The 20,186-nt window shown below is 43.2% G+C and overlaps 1 protein-coding gene across 1 annotated transcript in view; it reads right to left on the bottom strand.

Annotated features, from left to right (window-relative positions):
* Positions 1–20,186, bottom strand: part of MDGA2 (MAM domain containing glycosylphosphatidylinositol anchor 2) — a 392,576-nt gene that overhangs the window by 211,887 nt on the left and 160,503 nt on the right. The window contains exon 3 of the mRNA XM_074909039.1: positions 13,468–13,642. Within this exon, the coding sequence (XP_074765140.1) occupies positions 13,468–13,642 (175 nt within the window). The remainder of the gene's footprint in view (positions 1–13,467; positions 13,643–20,186) is intronic.

Below are 20,186 nucleotides of genomic sequence, written 5' to 3'. Positions count from 1 at the left end.
ACCATTTTCTCTCCATCCCTGCTAATAATAAGCTTTGTCTTCCCTGCAGAGCAGCGCACAGACACCACAACACTCCCAATGGTATCAGAAATAGCTGAAGAGGGCAATGAGACATCAAATACAAACAGCCCCGTGGCAAGTTCAACTCCAACAGGAGTTTATGCAACCCCGCTGTGCCACCTCCCCGGGGTTCAGCGTTGGGGGTTCACAATAAATTTCACTGCTCAGGAGCATCCAGGATTCAGATTAGCACCCTAGGGGAAATCTCTACAGCAACCTACATCATCCGAGGTTTGTATTTTCAATTTTCGACCAGGAAACAGAAGGTATGCCAATGGTTTGTGTAACAAAAAAAAAAAATGGACATAGAGACCCGACACCCTAATGCCTTCATTTTGGACAACTAAGCCTTACATCAGTACGCTTAACTTGACCCATCGAGCACCCTAACGTGAAACACTTGTGGAAAACAAGCCTCATCCAGCACAAACCCAGGGAAGGTGCAGGCAACCACACGGGCCAAAACAACATCTCCCTCCTTTTCTCTTCAGGATTGAACTCAAACGGGGAGTAGGTGCGGTGCCTGGGGCAGCAGCAAGCTCTCCAGAATTTCCAGTTCCCAACAGGTTTTAAGGATAAAATTTTTTTGGTATGACCAGTAAGTCACAACAGACCATTCTGCAGAGCTGCCTGGCAAAGCATAAAAGTAGCAACAAGGGACTAAAAAGCAGTTTAGGAGAAGGACACGTACACTTTCACACTCTGCAGCTGGTCAGTTTAGGGGTTCCCATGCAGAACTGAAAATCAGACATGCAGTTATGGAGGTTAAATAAAACAAAAGGAAATAGAATAAAAATATTAAATAATTTTAAAAAAGAGAAAATATTAAAAAAAAAAAAGCCAACCAGCAGCTGGCCGTCTTTGCAGCCTCCCAGAAAGGCTCTGTGCCGTGCCGTCGAGGTACTCGGGGCTCAGACTGGAATGACCTTGTCTCCCAGAACCACCCAGCTGCTCACTCCACCCCAACCACACACGAAGCTCCTTGCCAGCCTCACAGCCCCAGCAGATCTTTCTGAGCTGGATTAAACCCGGAAAGTTCACCATTAACTATGTGACAGAAAGTATACCACAAACCAGGAATTCTGCAGCTCGTGAAGCCCGCAAAGCATTTTATCATTCTGGCTCAATTCTGAACATACAAGTATTTTGTTGGCATTTTACAAGCATTAAGTACAACCTTTCATCAGTGAGAACATCAGGCCTTTTTTTTTTTTTTTTCTTTTTTCTCCTCCTGCTTGTACAAAGATTTTCATTGTAGGAAATAAGAATGCACACAAGCTAGTAAGGAACTGATAACATTTAACAGTCACTGCAAAGCTATTTAATTCAGTCTGAACAGTGTGTCTGCTGGGGGTGTATAAAGGTATTGAAATTACTGTAAGTGCTCTACATTTGCATTAATATTTTATGGTAGAGCTACCTCACTTACTCCACAGTACACAGCTACATCCTTCCTTACTTTTTTTCGAACCGTTGCCAGGGACCACTGTGGTGAATAATGTCCACGAGCACTGTGCTAGGCTTTGCTTAACCCTCCTAAACAGGCTTGCTCTCAGCTCCTCAAAACTTACGTTTTTTTTGATGAGCAGCAGAGGTGCGAGGGTGATTTCTACCAGTACTAACTAAACCAGCCTCTGAGGTGCCTCGACCAGCACCATCACCAAGGACAGCCTGAGACACCGCTATCACCCCGTGAACAAGACTTTCAGGGAAGGTGTAAATGCAGAGATTAATGTCTCCATGAACCCCGTCTTACCAGCTCTGCTGTTTCCTGCAAAACAAAAATGTTGCATGAAAACTGTCCCAATCCAAAATCCATTGTCAGACACCTACCCTAAACCTTCTCAGCTACTCAGTCAGATCATTAAGTCTGGACTCCTGGGCATTTGATATCCAATTTCCAAATTACAGGTACATGATAATAAGAATAAAAATTCAAATCTAGACGGAAGCGGTAGAGCCCTGATGCCAGAGGCTCTCGTGAAATACATTTACACCGTTTATATCTTCACTTCCATTAAGAAGAACGGTTGGGCTCAACTTTGGTGGCTTTGATGTGAACGTACAGCAAGACCTCATTTCAGAACAACTCTGTGAGAGCTGAGCCCTGGGCAGAGAGCCCACCCTGCTCCCCACAGCAGGGAGCAAGATCTCAACTGAAACCAGAACCCACACAACGACAAAGAACATGGCACGTTCCCACTCAGGGGAAGCTGGAACCTCTATACTCACACGTGTAACAACTGTATAAAAACCAGGAATAAACCCGGTCTTGTGGTGTGAAAAGTAGTCTTCAATCTTTAGGCAAATTGTTTTCCATAAAAAAAAAGTTACAGAAAACTTACTGAAATATACACATGCGCTGAAATTAAAAATAACAAAACAACCATGAAAAAAAAAAAAAAAAAAAAAACAACCTCCCAACAACCAAAAAAAAACCACAACCAAAGACAAATCTTTGCGGGAGGCATTTCTGTTTGTACGCTTGATGCAAACCTCTTTCCAGATAATAAAGGGTAGCTCACTGATTTGTCACTGCCCTCTGAAATTCTGCAACACTCCCACCCTGGTCTGGGCATTCTCGCTTACCCTCGTGGGTGACGCGCACGCGCGTAGCAGGAAACTAATTTCAGCCAAGTACAGCTAAGCAGCCTCTGATCTATTTGTGAGACACCATCACCTGCCCTTCGGCTTCCCAAATGCATCCTCCACTGCAATCTTGTACCTCCTCGGGCGATAATTAGGCAGAATAATTCTCTGTGATCCAACTGTCCAGCCAAAGGATTCATCAGAAAGATAGCGAAGGATAAACAGATTCTCCCAGGGTACTGACCAAATGTAATGGCCAAAGTGGTGACAGAGAGAGGAAATCTACCCCTTTTACAATTATTTGAAGGAAAGACAACTTCCTTGAGACTTTTACTGCTCTCTTGCTTCAGCCATCACAAAATTCTCAGACAGGGGCTTCAGCTGTTGAGCACCACCTGGCACTTCACCGACAGGATGGTCTTAAACCTCCTTCGACAGCACTGGGTCTCAGTCGTTTTCCTCCTCCATCACTTTCTCACCATGCTCCCAGTGAGGCTGCAGAGGAGTCAGTTGTGTGGTGGCCGAACTGCACCAGGTATCTCTAGTACCGGTGAGCACCCCCGGCTGCTGCAATCCCAGTGACCCGAGACACTGTGCACAACACCTTTCTCTGAGAAGAAGAGAGTTTTAAAGTGGTGCTGGAAACAAAAAGAATCACAGAATGGTTTGGGTTGGAAGGCAACTTAAATATCATCTTGTTTCAAACGCCCTGCCCTGGGCAGGGCCACCTTCCACCAGCCCAGGTTGCCCAAAGCCCCGTCCAACCTGGCCTTGAACCCTTCCAGGGAGGGGGCAGCCACAGCTTCTCTGGGCAGCCTGTGCCAGGGCCTCACCCCCTCACAGGGAGGAATTTCTGCCTCAGATCTCGTCTAAATCTCCCCTCTGTCAGTTTAAACCCGTCACCCCTCATCCTATCCCTCCCCCCTGATGACGAGTCCCTCCCCCCTTTCCCGCAGCCCCTTTCAGCCCTGGGGGGCCGCTCTAAGGTCTCCCCGGAGCCTTCTCTCCTCCAGCTGAACCCCCCAACTCTCCCAACCTGTCCCCACAGGGGTGCTCCAGCCCCCCCAGCATCTCCGTGGCCTCCTCTGGCCCCGCTCGAGCAGGTCTGTGTCCTGATATTGGGGGCCCCAGAGCCAGACAAAGTCAGTTTTTGGCTCATAGTCAGTTTTCCATCCAAGGGATGGATCAGAAAATAGCAGGTAGCAAGGCTGGGCATTAGTACATCTCTCTGTAGCTTCAGCAGTTGCTTCCAGCTCATGCAGGCTGCTGACCACACAAAAATCCCACCGTGGCTATATCCCAGCGATGGAGTAAAGTCAGTCTCTGCCTGTGTGATGCTACTCCAGCTGAGTTGTAGGGACACAATCACTATAGACCTACCAAGGCCCAACAGTCCCGGAAGCCACAATATTATGACTTAGTACCAACCAGTCCAGACTAACATCCAGCTTTCTGCAGTCTCTGGTACTCCCAGAGAAAAGCTTTGTGCACGCAAGTGGGGCATCTCTAAAGCAGCGGCTGGTGCTCTTATCCTCTTCCCACAGGGAAACTTACCCTCACTTTCCAAACACATCTGCAGCTCCAAAACCCACGAGTGTGGACTGAACCCAAATCTTTCTGTTTCTCTAAGTTAGGAAATGAACTGGGGTCTGATGAAGACGTTCCCATCATGGGATACCCCAGGTGCTGTGAGTCTTGTGCCAATGCGGCGCAGAGCCAGGCCATGGCGCTCCCCAGAGCCGTCCCACCCAGCCAGCCCGACCTCTCCCAACACTACGTACTGGGGAGAGATGGTCCTCCTCCAGTAGAAACCACGCACAGTCATTTTCAGATGCTTTAATGTTGTAAGGCACGAATTTGACCTCAGAGGGGGAATAATCAGAAAGCCACAAATTAAATTTGTATTTCTCTCATGTTGAAAGATTACAATTATCAATACTGGAAAGCTTTTAAATGCTTTCCCCATGTGCATAATATCTCATTTCAAAGTGTCTTCTTTTATTGTATCATGCAAAAAGAGTGATGAAAGATGAATGTATTTGCTTTCCTTATATGCCATTGATATTTTGCTATTGCTTTATATTTATTTTCCTTTTTTTTTTTTCTTTTAAATTTGCATTCATTATTTCTGCTCATCCATCCAACTACGTTAATGACGATTTAAGCATGTCACTGGGCTTCTAATAAACGAAAGGCCAAAAAAGAAGATCAAATAACATATCAATGAATATTGGTAGATACCAGAGATGGAAATTAAAAATGTCATTGCAATAAGAACACATGATTCACTGCAGCCAGTACAAGGCAAACACAAGTCAAAGAGGCAGCACAGAAAATAATGAAGCAGCTGAACTATATTTTCAATCCCTGAATTCTATCTTAATTGCTGTGGCCAGAAGACTGATATAAACACCTGATAAGCAATATGCAGAAAAGATGTACCAGGAAAATATGGGATTGAGGTGCCACCCAAGCAGGATATATTCCCAGTGCAAAGCCTGACATGAGCTAAACGTGCTGTGGACATCTACAGCCAGCTCCTTGCACAGCCCTGCTCCCATCACGGAGAGCACAAAACCCAGGAGTTCAGCGCCCAGGCAGCGCCCTGGCACCCAGCACCCATCAACACCACACCAAATGCTCCCTGTGTGAACCCCAGAGTAAAAAAGGATTAAGCTGCTACTCGGGCAGTATAGTTGTACTAATTTTAGTAGTCCAACAGCTACATCTGTGCTAGTCAGGAAAAAAAAAAAAAAAAAAAATTAAGGGAATTCTGTAGCAGTCAGGATAGAGGTTCAGCTCACACACATGCATCGCTCACCCTCCTAAAAGCAACTCTAGCAGCAACAAAAACGTGTGAATCTAAAGAAGTGGATGCTGCCAGTGCTGGTATTTTAAAATATCTGATGGTTATTTCAGAGGGAGAAAGATGAGCGAGTTGGATTTTTGAAAGGGATTTAACACTCTCCTTCAATGGAAACTGGAACACATGGGATGGTGAAAGACTGACGCAGCAATTATCTAAGGAGTAAGACTCACCAGAAAGCACCATCAGTACTCCCTTTTGCCACCAATGTTGTATGCATAAAACAGCCCCTTGCTTTAAGTCTTCCCTGCGAACTTAGCATTAATTGTTTCGGTAGAATTAGCATAAAGAGCTCAATTCTGAATATTTTTCCATATAAAATTCCCTACGCTCTTTCCTTCCCCGTGCCAGGCAGACTTGGCCACATACTAGCAGTGTAGTGAGAGGCAATCGGAGGGCAGCCTTCTTATCATTCAAGAGCAGCACACAATTATCTCATCCAGATAAAAATAGCACTCCAGGAGAAAGCATCACCTCCTCCTCATCCCAGCAAGTTGAAATCCAGCTTCTTAGGACTGCGGTGAACTGGGGAAGGCTGAGAAGGACGCGGAGCAACGTGAGGAGCAGCTGGCGGTCTCAGCTAATCTCCTTCCCCGTTCCCAGTATTGTATCTTCATTATCACCTCGATTTTGCTGTACGTAAATAAGCACATCACGCTCGTTGTGTGCGCAAGCGTGTAAATGCCATTTGTGAAGAGATAAAGCAAAGCCGTGGCTTCCCAACAGGCACGTTCGAGCCTTCGGGCACTGCACCGCAGCAGAAGTTGGACCAGGATGAAGAGTATTTTTGCTGCGATCCGACAGAGCAACTATTAGGGATTAAATAATTATCAATATTGCATTTAATTCTGCATTCTAACAACAGGATTTGTGCAGCGGGCAGAAAATTAGGTGTGAATTCGGACTGGCGAGTGTCAGGACAGAGCAGCACGGCTGCCATTAACACAAATGACAGAGAGGGAGAGCAACGCAGCTAAACCCCCTCTGCACAACACTCAGCATTTCCCTGCGCCATCCTTTTCCAGATTGATAAGGGAAATGAGCGTCATGATCCCTGAATTACAGACCCTGCTCTCCCTTTGAATAACACTTCTCCTGCAGACTCGTGATTGCACATGCTACTAGGAGACACACTTGAAAGCTGAAGAAGATTAGCAGTTTGATATTTTTGTCATTTGACACGTATTATCAGCAGCATTCCGTGTCATCCCAAGCCAGGAAAGCTGTGATGCTCCTTGTTTGCTGAAATAATCTGTCAACACGGAACATGTTTCAGTCAATCCCACATCACGAACATCAAAGCTGGGAGGTCTCATCCCTCCTGACTCCAAAAAACCTGGGAGACAGGTACAGCCACAGGAGGTGTTTTGTCAAAGTCTCCAGTCTGAGACAGGAATTGATGAAGTCTTTAATAAATGACACTGATGAAAAGGGGTGCTCTTCAGAAAAAAATGATCCCAATTATTAAGGACACCAAGACTGGGCTTAGAACTGAGAGCAAAGCTAGATCTTGCTTTGCTGTCTTCCTCGCTGACACCACAAGATCAGTATGCAATCCTGAGCGCTCACAGGCCTTGCTAATACCAGTCCTAAAGCTTCCTGCTGCTGTTCACAGCTAGCCCAGGGCCGACGCCGCAGCTGCCAACAACACAAACTTCCTCGCGGCAATGGAGACAATGGACAGCACAGGGAATCGCTGCAGCCACGTGCCACGAGACCCATCAGAGAAGGGGAAAAACGTATGAATAACCCGCAAAAATTTGAAATGAGAGATTTGAACCTCGAAGTGAAGGAGTTAGGGAAACCTCACAGGTGGTAAGCAGAGAACCAAGACGACTACAACCCCCAACAAATATTACACCTAATACACGTGGACATCAGCAGGTATTTAGGAGGAATAGCTAGGGGCCTGCAGGAGCCTTCCCCCTTCTATAACTGCACTGGTGTTACACAGGACTGGAACTGGTTCAGGGCACATTCTCACCAGAGGATAAACTGTGTGCTGTGAGGAAACTACATCGACCTACCCCGGCCTCCCCCATGCCGTAATGCTATCACGATGCAAAAGTAGCCAAAATCCAGAAGCAGCCGATGGCGGACAGACTTAATATGTTCCATGCGAACCGAATACCCTGTGGTGGATCCAAATAATCTTGCGCAAAGGCACGGTTTCTAGAAATAAAGATGCAAGTGAAAATTTATGCGGATCTCTGAGCAAAAGAAACCGTTGTTTCCCCTAAACATCTTAATGCTGGAATTACAGATTTTTCTCAACCAGCGGTGTTTTCTGCACAATGTATGTCTCGTATACCACGCAATAAAATCTTCACATATCTGTGCACTAGAACTGCTTGATAAACATTTCTCAGCTTGACTTCCAAATCAATTTCAGAAAACTTAACATAAACCCGACCTTCTGCTCCACCTTCTCTTACTCAAGCTGTACAGCCTGCCCTTGTGTCCATAACTATCTGTGAAGCAAGACGAATACAAAAATACATTTTCAATGAAGCAATTAGTGCTTTTTTGTTAAAGATCTGGTAAATTGTCCTTCAGGAACAAGCAGAAAAACTTTCCTGTAGGAGCTATGCTTCTTTAAATAAAAATACTTAATTTATACCGTAAGTTTCCTTCCTTCTAAAAGGAGAAAGTGTCCTCCACGAGTCAAGCAAAATTTTCCTAAGAGTCAAGTACAAAAGCTTTTTCTTCAAAGAGTAAAGACAAGATGTACTTTAAAGAGATACTTCCAGAGAAAAAAGAAAAAGAGTTCAAGTCTAGGATGAATACAGCTTGTATATACGAGGCAGTTTCTTCTCCTGGTGGCTCAGCAAGAATGGAAACCTCCCTCCTGAGAATCTGCTGGCAAGGGGACTGAGTGTGTTTGTTTTAATCTGATGTGAGAGACGAGGATCTTCAGCCAAAGCTGGGAGAGCAACAAACTATATTCTGAGACACAAAGAAAGGACAGAAAGTTGTCTTCTAAAGAAGAGATTGTTGCCAGTCTATTTACCATGGTTCTATCCCTCCAGAAAGCAAAAAGGAAATTTTTCTGAAATAAACTAGTAAAGAATCACAGAATAATTTAGATTGAAAAAGACCCTTAAGACAGAGTCCAACAGTAAGCCTAACACTGCCAAATCCACCACTAAACCATGTTCCTAAATACCACATCTACACATCCTTTAAATCCCCCCAGGGATGGTGACTCCACCCCTTCCCTGGGCAGCCTGTTCCAGTGCTCCACAACCCTTTTGGTGAAGAAGTTTTTCCTAATACCCATCTAAACCTCCCCTGGTGCAACTTGATGGTGTTTCCTCTTGTCTCGTCACTTGTTACTTGGGAGAAGAGACCAACACCCACCTCGCTACAACCCCCTTTCAGGTAATTGTAGAGAGCCATGAGGTCTTCCCTCACGCTCCTTTTCTCGAGGCTAAACACCCCCCAGTTCCCTCAGCTGCTCCTCATGGGACTTGTGGCCTAGAAAGAAAACCAGGAAGATGAGTTGCAAAGAGTTGGAAGGAGGCCCTGGGCCTGCCCACGAACCGGTATGGACTCCCCACTCTTCCCAAGAGTAGCTGTAGATGAAATGAGAACTTGGGCAACACTGAACCATCTTTTTTTTTCTCCTTCACCTTTTTTACGTTCAAGTGTTTCGAACCAAAAAGGACTGCTAGTTTTCAAAGGTTTCACTTAGATCTGCATATGTTAAAGAAACAGAAGAGATTGTAGCAAAGTTTGGCGTAATCCACGATGGCTTTAAATAAAGTAGGTTATGGTACCACCGCCATCGCCTGCAGAAATGCCAGCAAAATTCCCTCTCCTCCTTGGCGCATCACTAAAGACAGTGTCACGACTAAATGCAGCTTGATGGGTAGGATGCACCTGAAGGACTTTCTTTGAGCTCTCTGAGATTTAGTCATCTAGCAGGTCTGTCTGGTACGAACAAGTAAAACCAGCCCATCGGGATACACACCTACATACGCTTGCCTGTAAACAACATGAACTACTCATTCTTCACAAAGTGCTTTTTTTCTCTTCAGTCCAGCAGAAGATTTACACCCCTGGCTATTTTCTAAATGATTACATGTGTTTAACTCCTTAGCTGTGTTCCTTACCCATGAACACAGTTATAAAATGTTTAGGGTTTTGTTTAACTTAGAGCAGAATAAAATACTATGCCCTCAAGCAGCGTATAATTCAGACTAATAGCCAAATAGTTTTTAGGAAAGTGGTAAACCAGAATTACAGGGTACACCAAAAGAATACCGAGGAACCATTATGCCTGCATTGAACTCAAAGAGATGAAGGAATAAGATGCATTTAGGAACACTAATATTATTTACTTCCAAATACTGAATGAATTTACCCATCTGGATCCTGCTTCGCAATGTGCAAACCGAGACACAGCACCTCCTCTTTGCAGATGGTCCCAAGCAGAAACGAGCGCTGGGTGAGAGACAGGGATGGAGATTTTCAGAGGAGCGTAGCTCACGCTTTCATTCCCCAACCACTTTGGGCAAGACCCAAAACACATCGATCCAGCCAGACACCAGCTGCTGGTGTCCTACCATTGGCAGGTTTCTGCAAATGCTCTGCAGCCACCCAAGAGCTTTAATTTAGATCTTCTTTTCAGAAGATGCATCAAGTACCTTTGGAACACCTTGGACCAAGAGGTTAGAAGATCTGGGCAGTATCATCTGAGATCGTGAGAAACGGATAATGAGATTTTGAGACTTAACAGATAAGCCACCTGACATGTGCAGATGCATTCAAAGCACCTGGCAAGTTCTGATGGAACCTTCCTGCAAAAACAAAACTAAAAGCATTTTCAAGGCTGCAGAAAGTCCATAAAAATAAAGTAACCGCCCCCTCTCTTCTCTCACACAACCCAACACTCCAGTTCATTCACCACTTATATCTGTATAATTAATTATTGCAGTAGTAACAAACGTGGCTCCAAGTGCTGCTGAATGCCAGAACTAACTGGAAAATGAAAAACAGGAAATTACTGGAGAGTGAGGTTTCCCATCCACATGTCGATATTAAAATTTCCCAACCAGCCAGGAAGTCAATGATAGAGATGAATGAGGAAACAAAGATTTTCTGAGGATTTTTCAACAACTCATTTTCAAGCTACACCGCTATAGCACCTTTTCAAATTGTGAAGTAGAGGCTGAAGATTTAAATTAGCCCTTAGGAAGTGCTCTCGATCCAAAACTAACGTGAAACACAACTTCAACACTCTTTTCTCTCGTTAGCTTTACAAGCCAAGATGCCTCCAAAGTGATTTTTCATTCATACTGGTTTTAAGAAATATAAACATTTTACCTGTTTCTTTAAACACATTTGAGAGTTTCAGAAAAAAAAAATTTTAAAATTCTTTTTTGTTCTGATACAGTTTTGCTTTCAGAAGGGAATATTATCTGTTTTCTACAGGTGTCTGACAGTCACCTAAATCTGTAGGAAAACTGTCTTTCTCTGTGTAATTTTACCAAATACATGTTCATTAAAAAACCAAAACATGTTTTGATAGAAAATGTTGGCTGAGTACTTGTGATCATTATGGTTCCATTTTGGGGTATCTGAGAAAAGGCATCTCATGATGCAGTTATTCAAGAAAACACTCCTGCCCCCAATATTCCTGCTCAGTACTGCCCGGAGTTCTTGACACGGCCCACAAAACATACAATCTATAAAGTAAATATTCAACAAACAGAAAATTAAAACAGAAAATTTCAACTGAAAAATGACAAAATTATTTTAAGCTACTTGGAAATTTTGACAGGAACATTTCAAGTTCCAATACTTTCATCTCTTACAAGCTTTTCTGTGGGGTACAGGTTTTTTTCTCCTGAATTTTTAACAGCTAGATCCAATCTTTGCTGGCACCTTAAGCTTACTGCAGCAGTACTGTCTACCTGCAAATATTTGATCATTAATAGATCAAAATACCCATGAAATATCAGGCTGTATATGAAGGGAAACCACCAAGGATTTAATCACAGCTGGAACCTTAAGTTTGTCACATTCCAGAAAGACAACATCTGTATTTGAGGCATATTAAGAAGGAGCATATGATGTAAAACCCAAAATTAAACCCGTAACAAATCCCAGCCAGCAAATCCATGAACACATATTAATAGCTAAGCAAAATATTCTACAAGGCAAAAGACGTATTCTGTAAGGAAGACTCAATGAAATTCAAGAAAAATCAGAATTTCAAAACAATGTTTCTCAACCGTTCCTGATCAGACCATGGATCTTGCAACTGCCTTTCCTGACAAGATCAGTTTCACAGCCATGCTTAAAATTTAGAATTAAGGAGAATCTAACACATGGATGGTGGGGTAAGAGAGAAGTGCTTCGATTGCTCTTGGGGTTTTCATTGTACAGCTGCACAGGGTTGACCTGTGAAATACTTTGAGTAGCCGAGTGTGCGTGGAGGACTCTGGGACTCACGGGGGCAGCCCAATCCCCTGCCTGACCCAGGTGCCAGGATCATGACCTGCACCACGGAGCCCTGGTGTTGCCTGGACCAGGCATCCTGCTTGCCCCTCGCTGCAAACCTCGGGCCAGCCCCATTACAAACCCCAAATATTTTGCGTGGTGTGCTTATACACCGTCATTACGGTTGCCCGTTCATTCATTGGACTCCAACAAGTTAATGAGCAATTACTTCCTAATTCAGTTACTGTTCATGAAGGATTTACAAAGTTGGCATTGGTACGTTACAGCTCGTTAAGCACATCATGAAGCTAAGTGCACACACTCGGCAAGAAAATCCCCCAAAAGGCAGTTGTCCCCCTCCACCAATCACGTAACTAACCCACAAAAACTCTCACCACTTGGGTCTCTAAATTAACAAACAACCTGAGAGTCATCCGACAGGTACATTCGGGGAACACAAGCCCAATGCTTGTACAGTCATAAGACAGGTTTATCTTTGAAGGACTCAGGAGATGCAAGGGCTAACTTTGAGCTCTAGCTATTTGTTTAACCATATACGTGGCACGTAAACTACGTGACATTACAAGAGTCTCCAAATGTACACTGCAAAGACTTTCAATCTTTGGAGCATTTCAAACAGGTTTAGAACAGTTTTTCTTCATCTGAAACGTAAGCAAAACCACAGTTGTTTGAGGCCTTCAGGTCTTCTCACTTCCTAAATTACAGCCAGGTGCAAAGTTGATCATTAAACCTACAGCAATAAACTACAGGATCACAAGCGAGAGTCGTGCTTCATCCAAGTAGCCCACTCGCTGACACTGGAGTCTGTGCAAGTCAGACTAGTTTGTTTTGTTTTGGTTTTTTTTTTTTTTTTAATTCCATTTTGTGCATTTATTGCAGTAGGATGCTTTCAACTGTTTCCTCTTTTCCTGTCAGCTCTAGTGACCAATTGCATTGCAATCCTAATACTTCAGATCTTCCACCGCCCAACATTTCAAGTGCAGCTTTTAATACAGTGTATCACAGGAAGAGATTGCCATTTGGAGGAAAAAAAAAAAAAAAAACCAAACAAAACCCAACATCTTTCAACAGCAATTAAGGCAAAATAGGAAAAAAACCATCTGTACTTGCTCCTATATTAATTTCAAGGGCAAGTGGAGCCAAAAGTAGAAGAGATTAAAGGCTGTGCTACAATACCAGATCTTCACCCAACGGAAGCTGCAGACAAATCTTCGTCTGATATCTAAGCAGGCCGAGTTGTACCTCAGCTTCATCTTTCTTACCAACGTATTGAGACTTTGTTTAAAGATATTTCCATATGCGAGCAGCCCCACCTGACTCCGCTGGGAGTCTTCTAAGCATAAACACTCCCAAAAGCTACAGAATTTGCCCTAAAGCACTGTTTAAAACCGGACTTCACAGAGAGCTGGTCACTTCTTTGTAAAGCCAGATATTATAAGAATTTAATAAAAAGCATAGTAGCACTTTCCAAGCAGTTTACTTACAGTACACATCCACTCTTATGGACTTTATGGCTGGCGACCCCAAGCCGTTCTCAGCCTTGCAGTAGTAGCGTCCGCCCTGGTGTCGCTGGATGTTGGATATCCTCAGGGTTTCATTGAAGACACTCGAATCTTGGAATCTGTCAGAGGCACTTCCTGCTGTTTTGGTCCACCTGATCTGAGCAAGCACCAAAAAAGATTGTTACTTTAAGTCTGTAAAAGTGAGAGGAGCACAGATCTCTTCACTGAACCGAGAACCACACGTGCGGCGGCCAGGATTGTATGTTGGAGGACTCTGGGAACTTCTCCAGAAAACTGAATAGCTCACATTTCATCTAAGAGCCCCTGAATAGTAATCTTTCATTTATCACCCTCTCTTAGAAATAGTTGATTACTTTTCATGAAAACACCCCATTAAAAATAAATGCCACCAGCAGAGAGATGGAGAACAACTCCAGCCACCATCAGCCACACAAAGCTGAAACAGCTGCAGAAAATTTCTCCGTGAACAGCAACGATCACAGCTCACCAGAGAAGGTGGCTGTACTCGTGCACCCAGCACGAATAATTATAATTGAAATAGTATTCATAAAAGATGAGGGCACACTGGAAAGCACCTTCGAAACAACTGATGGATTGTCTTTTACCAGCAGTGAAATCCAATTTTAAAGAGTCAAACGCTCAGTTGCTTGAAACGGCAACAAACATCTATTTCCTCCAACAGGTGGTTTGGGATATTTTTTTTTTTTTTTTAATGTTATTTACAGCAGTTGGATTGCTTTTCTCTGGTAATTATTTTCCAAAAGTGAAGACTTCTTAAAGGGAACTTTTTAATTCTAAAACCCACAAAAATGTCAGTAGCAGCCCACTGCAACCAACAGCTGCACAGAGGTGGAGGCTCACATTGCTAACACCCATGTTTGATAACCCGTGTCCTCGCCTGCATGACTTGGAGGACTAAGCAATCTCATAAAATGTGCCAGACCTCCAGAGACTTCCCAGGTACCTCCTCCTCCTCCTTCAGCTCACCCTAATTCAATGACCAGGACTACGCAACACTCAGTTCCAGACCACAACTGCTTTTTTAAATGGGAGGTTTTTCTTGCCTATAGAAGCCACAAGTGGGATATTTGCATAAAGTGGAGTTTATGTCTCATCTGAAGCTTCACAAAGCTGTCTCTTCTCAATCCTATCCACTAAACCCATGCCAGGATGAAGAGCAAAAATTCTGTAGTCATTGATAAAAATGAGATCGACACAAGACAAGATAACAAACATTTGGCTATTAGTTCCCAGGTTACGGTTCCCAAAGATTGTCCAAAAGCAGTCAGTGAAGCCATGATACCTTTCAATAAAGCCATGATTTGAAGAACAGCATTCAGACAGGGATCTGCTGGGAACTGCTAGGCTGGCTGTCTGCAAGCAACCTTGAGCCAGCATTGGCTTGGGCTGGACGAGGTGTTGCAGCCTTGGCAGCTCGGGCAGCACACGCCTACCACCAGTAGCAAGTGCCGCTCTCCATGCCCAGCCAAGCCCGAGCTGGACACGCTGTGCTTCCAGCCCTCTCGCATGAAAAGGAAGGTTCTATGGCTGAGCCAAACAGTCCTTGGTGGACACCAAGATGGCCTGAAGGGTTGCCCAGGCTAAAGGGAGATCATTCCCCAGGGTTCAGAGACACTTGAGTTCCACCATTCCCAGTCCTGACCCAGAACTGGGGTCCGGATCCGAGTACCCTGCCCCAGAGCACAAGGTGGGCAGGGATCAGCCCTCCTCTCATTGGGAACTTCTCCTGGACAGAAGGGATCTACAAAAGGCTCCAAACTGAAAAATTCATGACCAGCCGCAGCCCATGTAAATTCTCCTCCCCTTGAAACAAGTGCAGGTGTGGGCTTCAGAGACTGAAATTACAGCAAAAATACTTAAAAAAAAAAAAAATCATCTCTTTCTGGCTTGTTAAATTCATAAGCCTGACTGGCTTTGCCCTCTTGCCAGGTGACCTGCATAACTCTCCCACAGTTCTGCTGCTCTGGGGTGAAGCAAATATGCCAAACTCCACATCTACAACATTCGGTCTGCATGTGAGAGAGACACTATTAGCACTGCTATATTTACCAGTCTCAATCTGTCTGTACTTCTATTCTAAACTCTTGGCTCTAGGGCTTTTTAAATCATCCATATAAATGTGCTGCAGGATAATTTTGGAATACACAGCTTCTGCGTGCTGCAGAATACAATTTCATCATATATATTTCAAACTCTTGAGAAGTATTTTAAAACAGTGTTTAAGACGTTCACTGCATCTCTTGCGTCGCTTTATTTCCCTTTATGGAATCAGAATTGTAAAACCAGCTGTTTGATTTTTAATTTGAAAAAAAAAAAAAAATTAATAGCACTACTTCTCTCTTCCTCCCTGACAAAAAAAAAAAAAGTTTCCAGTGGAAGGCAATCTGCCCTGTCAAAAGAACATATAACTTAAATAACATGTTATACGTATTATCAGTATCTATGTAACTGGTAACGTTACATAACTTATACAAAAAAAAAAAAAAAAAAAAACCAAAACAAAACCAAAAACCTAAACACCCAAAACAAAACCACACAGCCAAGTTTATTTAGATACTGTCAAGACTTTTATCTTTTTTGATGTTTGCAAAAGTATTCCCCCTCCACTGCATCTTAACATTGATGTATCTACTCTTTATTGCAAGGAATTTTAACAGGATGCTGCCTGGCTGTCAACAAAAGTAGGCTTTTCAGCTTAAATATATATATATAGACATTGTATATTTTAGAGGAAAGAGAAGTAATTTTAACATATTAACTAATTTTGTAGCGTATGTAGAGATCCCTGAAGAATAAAAGGAACATTGTCAACTAGATTCTCTCTTAAAAGATATCCTCCAGGAATGCCACTGTTCTGATTTAACTTCAGCTCATTATTTATCTTAGCTTTAACTCAAGACACTCAAACATGCTGATCACTGTTGCATTGTCATTTCTTGAACGCACCTCGAAGAAAGACGACGCTATGCTAATGCAGGAATCAAAAAAATTGGGCAGAGGAAAGCCACATGTCTGAGGCTGAAAACCTCTTCAGAGAGATCCTTGGTGGCTTCACCCTCTGCGAGCTCCAGCCCATGCTTCGGGGTGACCTCTAATGACTTTTAAGAGACTGAGACCACCAAATCCATCCTTAGAGAGGGAGCATCTCATGGCTGCAGCGCCCAAGCCCTCACCGCCGCTTAACACAGTGACCTTCAGAGCAACTCCTGTCACAGCGCTGACGTGATCCCGTTTGCAAGGTGAGGAGCAGTGGCAAAGGGGGACCACGGGCTCACGGGATGCTGTGGTAGGTGTCAGCCTCAAATCCCAAAGCAGCTTCCACATGTCTTTATGGCAGAAGATTCAGAAAACCTCTAGATTACTAGCGCTTTTTTTTTTTTTTTTTTTTTAAAAAAAGCATTAGGTTGTATATTCACATAGTTCAGATACTCCAGTATTTTCAAATAACTTGGCACAAAGCAATTGCTCACCCAGATGCATTTTATCAGCGTTTGCTATTCAGAATCTGCTCCTGCTTGAAGCTTCCCAGTCCCCAGTGCAGAAGCAGCACCGCGTGCTCTGCGTGTCTACTCAGAGAGCGTGGGTAACGTTGGAAGTCAATAAACTCCGCTCCACCCAGAAGTCAAAGCCATTCTTGCTAATAATGCAAAGTTTTTTAATTAAAAAGTTACACAAATTGGACTAATAAATGTTAATCCATTACGCAGATATGCACTCGCTGTTTTCTGATGATACAATTTTCCAAAGTTATTCACTGTTACTCCAGTGCACCTTTGGGAATCCCACCCATGTATTGTCAGCGCTCTGTCATGTAATTATGGTGTTTATTTATAAAATTTTTTATTTTCTTCTTTAGGGTTTTTTTTCTTGCAAAACACGCATAAATTAAAAAAAAAAATATGAACAATCCAATTTAAAATTATTCAACTTTTAAAAACTAGTAAGTTATGACCCATCTAGCCATATCATGACCTATGTTCTTGTCTGATTTGTATCTGCCCGTAAGTTCTCCAACCATCAATATCTTTGACAGTATTTTATTGGCTTAAGCAGATGCCCTGAGACACGCAGTCATATTTCACTCTACAGCTTCAGTTTTCTCATTGAGCTGCCCTGCAACTTTAGAAGTCATAGACTTTACACTTTGAGACAATAAAATGCAGATTAAAAAAAAAAAACAAACCTCAGAGAATATTTTGCCTAACTTTTCTCAGTTTCAAAAAACTTCTCATGCCCCAAAAGAGAGCAGCAGAATAAGGAGTATTTAATTTTGACATGATAAAAATCAAATACTTCTGGTTTAAACACTGTCTTGGTCAAAGATTATGAACACTAAAATATCTTTACTCTGAATATCAAATATTTTGCTTGGTTCAAAACAATAACCACCACCAACCACTTCATCCAAAAAAGAAAAAAAAAAACCCAACAAAAAAACCCCAATCAAAATCCACAACCATTTTTCAATGGAACCTTTAGTTTCTTCCATGGAAATAGTTGGTAGAAAATGAGGTTTTGACAATCATTTTCTCATACGATAACAATGAAATCTGCCTAACGCAGCAACTGCAAGTAAATACGTTCCTTAAAATATATCCAGTGCCCGCACTGGGGGTTGGTACCACATCTCACAGCCACTGATTGCAGTCGCTGCCTTCTGACATCGCTAAGAAAACAAGGATGAGGAGAACCCCCTGATCACTGTTATCACCCTCAGATCAATGTTTCAAATTAAAAACCTCCTTTTTGTGCAGTAAGAGATCTTTACACAACTGCACTGGGATGTGCTGGAACATTTCTTCATGCCTAAAGATACTAGAGCCTTGGGAAAAAACATTTTAAACATACCCACCGCCCCTTTTCCAAGAATAAAAAAAAAAATAAAAAAAATAAAAAATAAACCCTTCAATTTATTTTTCCTTGAGATTATTTTTGTTCTCAGGAAAGCAATGGTTGGGGCAGCAGCTACTGAAGGCAAGAAGCACTCGCTGCCTTCACGATAAACACCGAGGACACAATGCACAAAAGACCCTTTTTGGGCCAGGAAGGAGAAAGTGACTTCTGCTCCTATATTTAAGGGAACTCTCTGAAGCAGTTTTTAGCACACGCATCTCTCCTGACCTCTTCCTTCTCTCGGTGGGGATGTAACCACACTGCAGACCTCAGTGCCCTCTGAGGTAGACCCAAGCTCATTTCAAACGGGTCAGTCTGGGGTCTCGCCACAGCCTTGTGGAGATTTCCATATGCTGCTTTGTTAGACAATGAAAAAAAAAAAAAAACAACAAACAAAACAAAACCAAAAACAGAACAAAACCCACCACTCTATAAAACACACAAAAAATAGAGAACAAAACAAAAATCCAAGTTGCACATTGGATCCAAGTTTGCGTTGTCTGACACCAAGAGAGACCATTAATACCCATATGCAATTAGACAAGAGGAACGTGCTCTGACCCAAAATTGTCTTTTTTTCAACAAGCTGCCCCTTCCCTTCCTGCAGGTCGCACAGCCAAATGACTGCAGATGTAAACCACCACCACAGGGCTGGCAGGGATGGATTTTGTACCGGACTTACAGGGGCACAGGTTCACGGCGGAGGGCAAGTTATTCAACTCCAAGGTTTCTGCACAGAACTGCTCAACATCCTCGGCACGAAGACCATCACCGGGAACTTCCAACAGCTCCTTGTCCGAAAGGCTGTCCACTCACTGGTGTCCAGGCAAACGCTTCTGCAGGGCGTTTTGATGACTCAGGGACAGTCAAATCAAATTTACACCTCCGAGGGTTTCTAAACATCCTTCCCTTGGTCACCCACAAAACAGGAGACACAGCACTGATCTAGAACACCGCCACTCTGCAGGACACCACCTTGCACGTACTTTTGCAAGGACGTATTTAGTCCAGGAAATCCACGTGTTCACCAGGTCACCCTCACCACGTGTGAACGGAAATATTTCACGTGTCTAAACTACAGGATTAACTACGTATAACTAAATAAAATGGGAGGGGGATGTTGCGTTTTGATTTTTTTCACTAAGCGGAGGCAGCACGATGCAGCACGCCCGATGAGATCGAGGGTACGAAACATCTGCCATTATTGGAAAAGATGTTGCTGCAGGCTATCAATATGCAACAGTGGGATGAAAAATTCTATTCCTATTTATTTCATATGTTAATGTTTGAAATACTGGGCTTGAAAAATGGCTTCAAGTAAAAGTACTGTTCATTGTTCAAAACTTCTTACGTGGAATATTAGAGTGGCAAAACAGCCAACTCAACGCAAGCCCTGCTTGCTGCAAAAAAATAAAAAATTATGATCCTCTATCTTGGACGGAGCTAGGAAGCTGTTATCGGTGTGGAACCAAACGCAGAACTGGAAAGTCTTCGGTTTCCAAATGTATTTCTTCAGATCTGAAGTAGCCAAGATGCAATCATCTGGGAAAACCGGGCTTCACTGCTCCATACCTGGACTGCTCAAACTTCACAGAAAAACAAGAGACGACTGAGCCAGGCCACGAACGTGACTGTTGCCTTCATGGGAAAGCTCCTGTGCTTATGTTTACACACATACTAATGCTTCAGCAGGCTGGCATGCAAAAGCACAATTTTTTACTCATCTAACTAAAAGCAGTGTATGACAGTAACTGTTAACATGCAGG

The sequence above is a fragment of the Athene noctua genome, chromosome 6 (genome assembly GCF_965140245.1).
Source record: "Athene noctua chromosome 6, bAthNoc1.hap1.1, whole genome shotgun sequence".
In the NCBI taxonomy this organism is placed as follows: Eukaryota; Metazoa; Chordata; class Aves; order Strigiformes; family Strigidae; genus Athene; species Athene noctua.
Note: the sequence above shows the minus strand (reverse complement) of the source record. Positions and strands in the feature narration are given on the sequence as shown.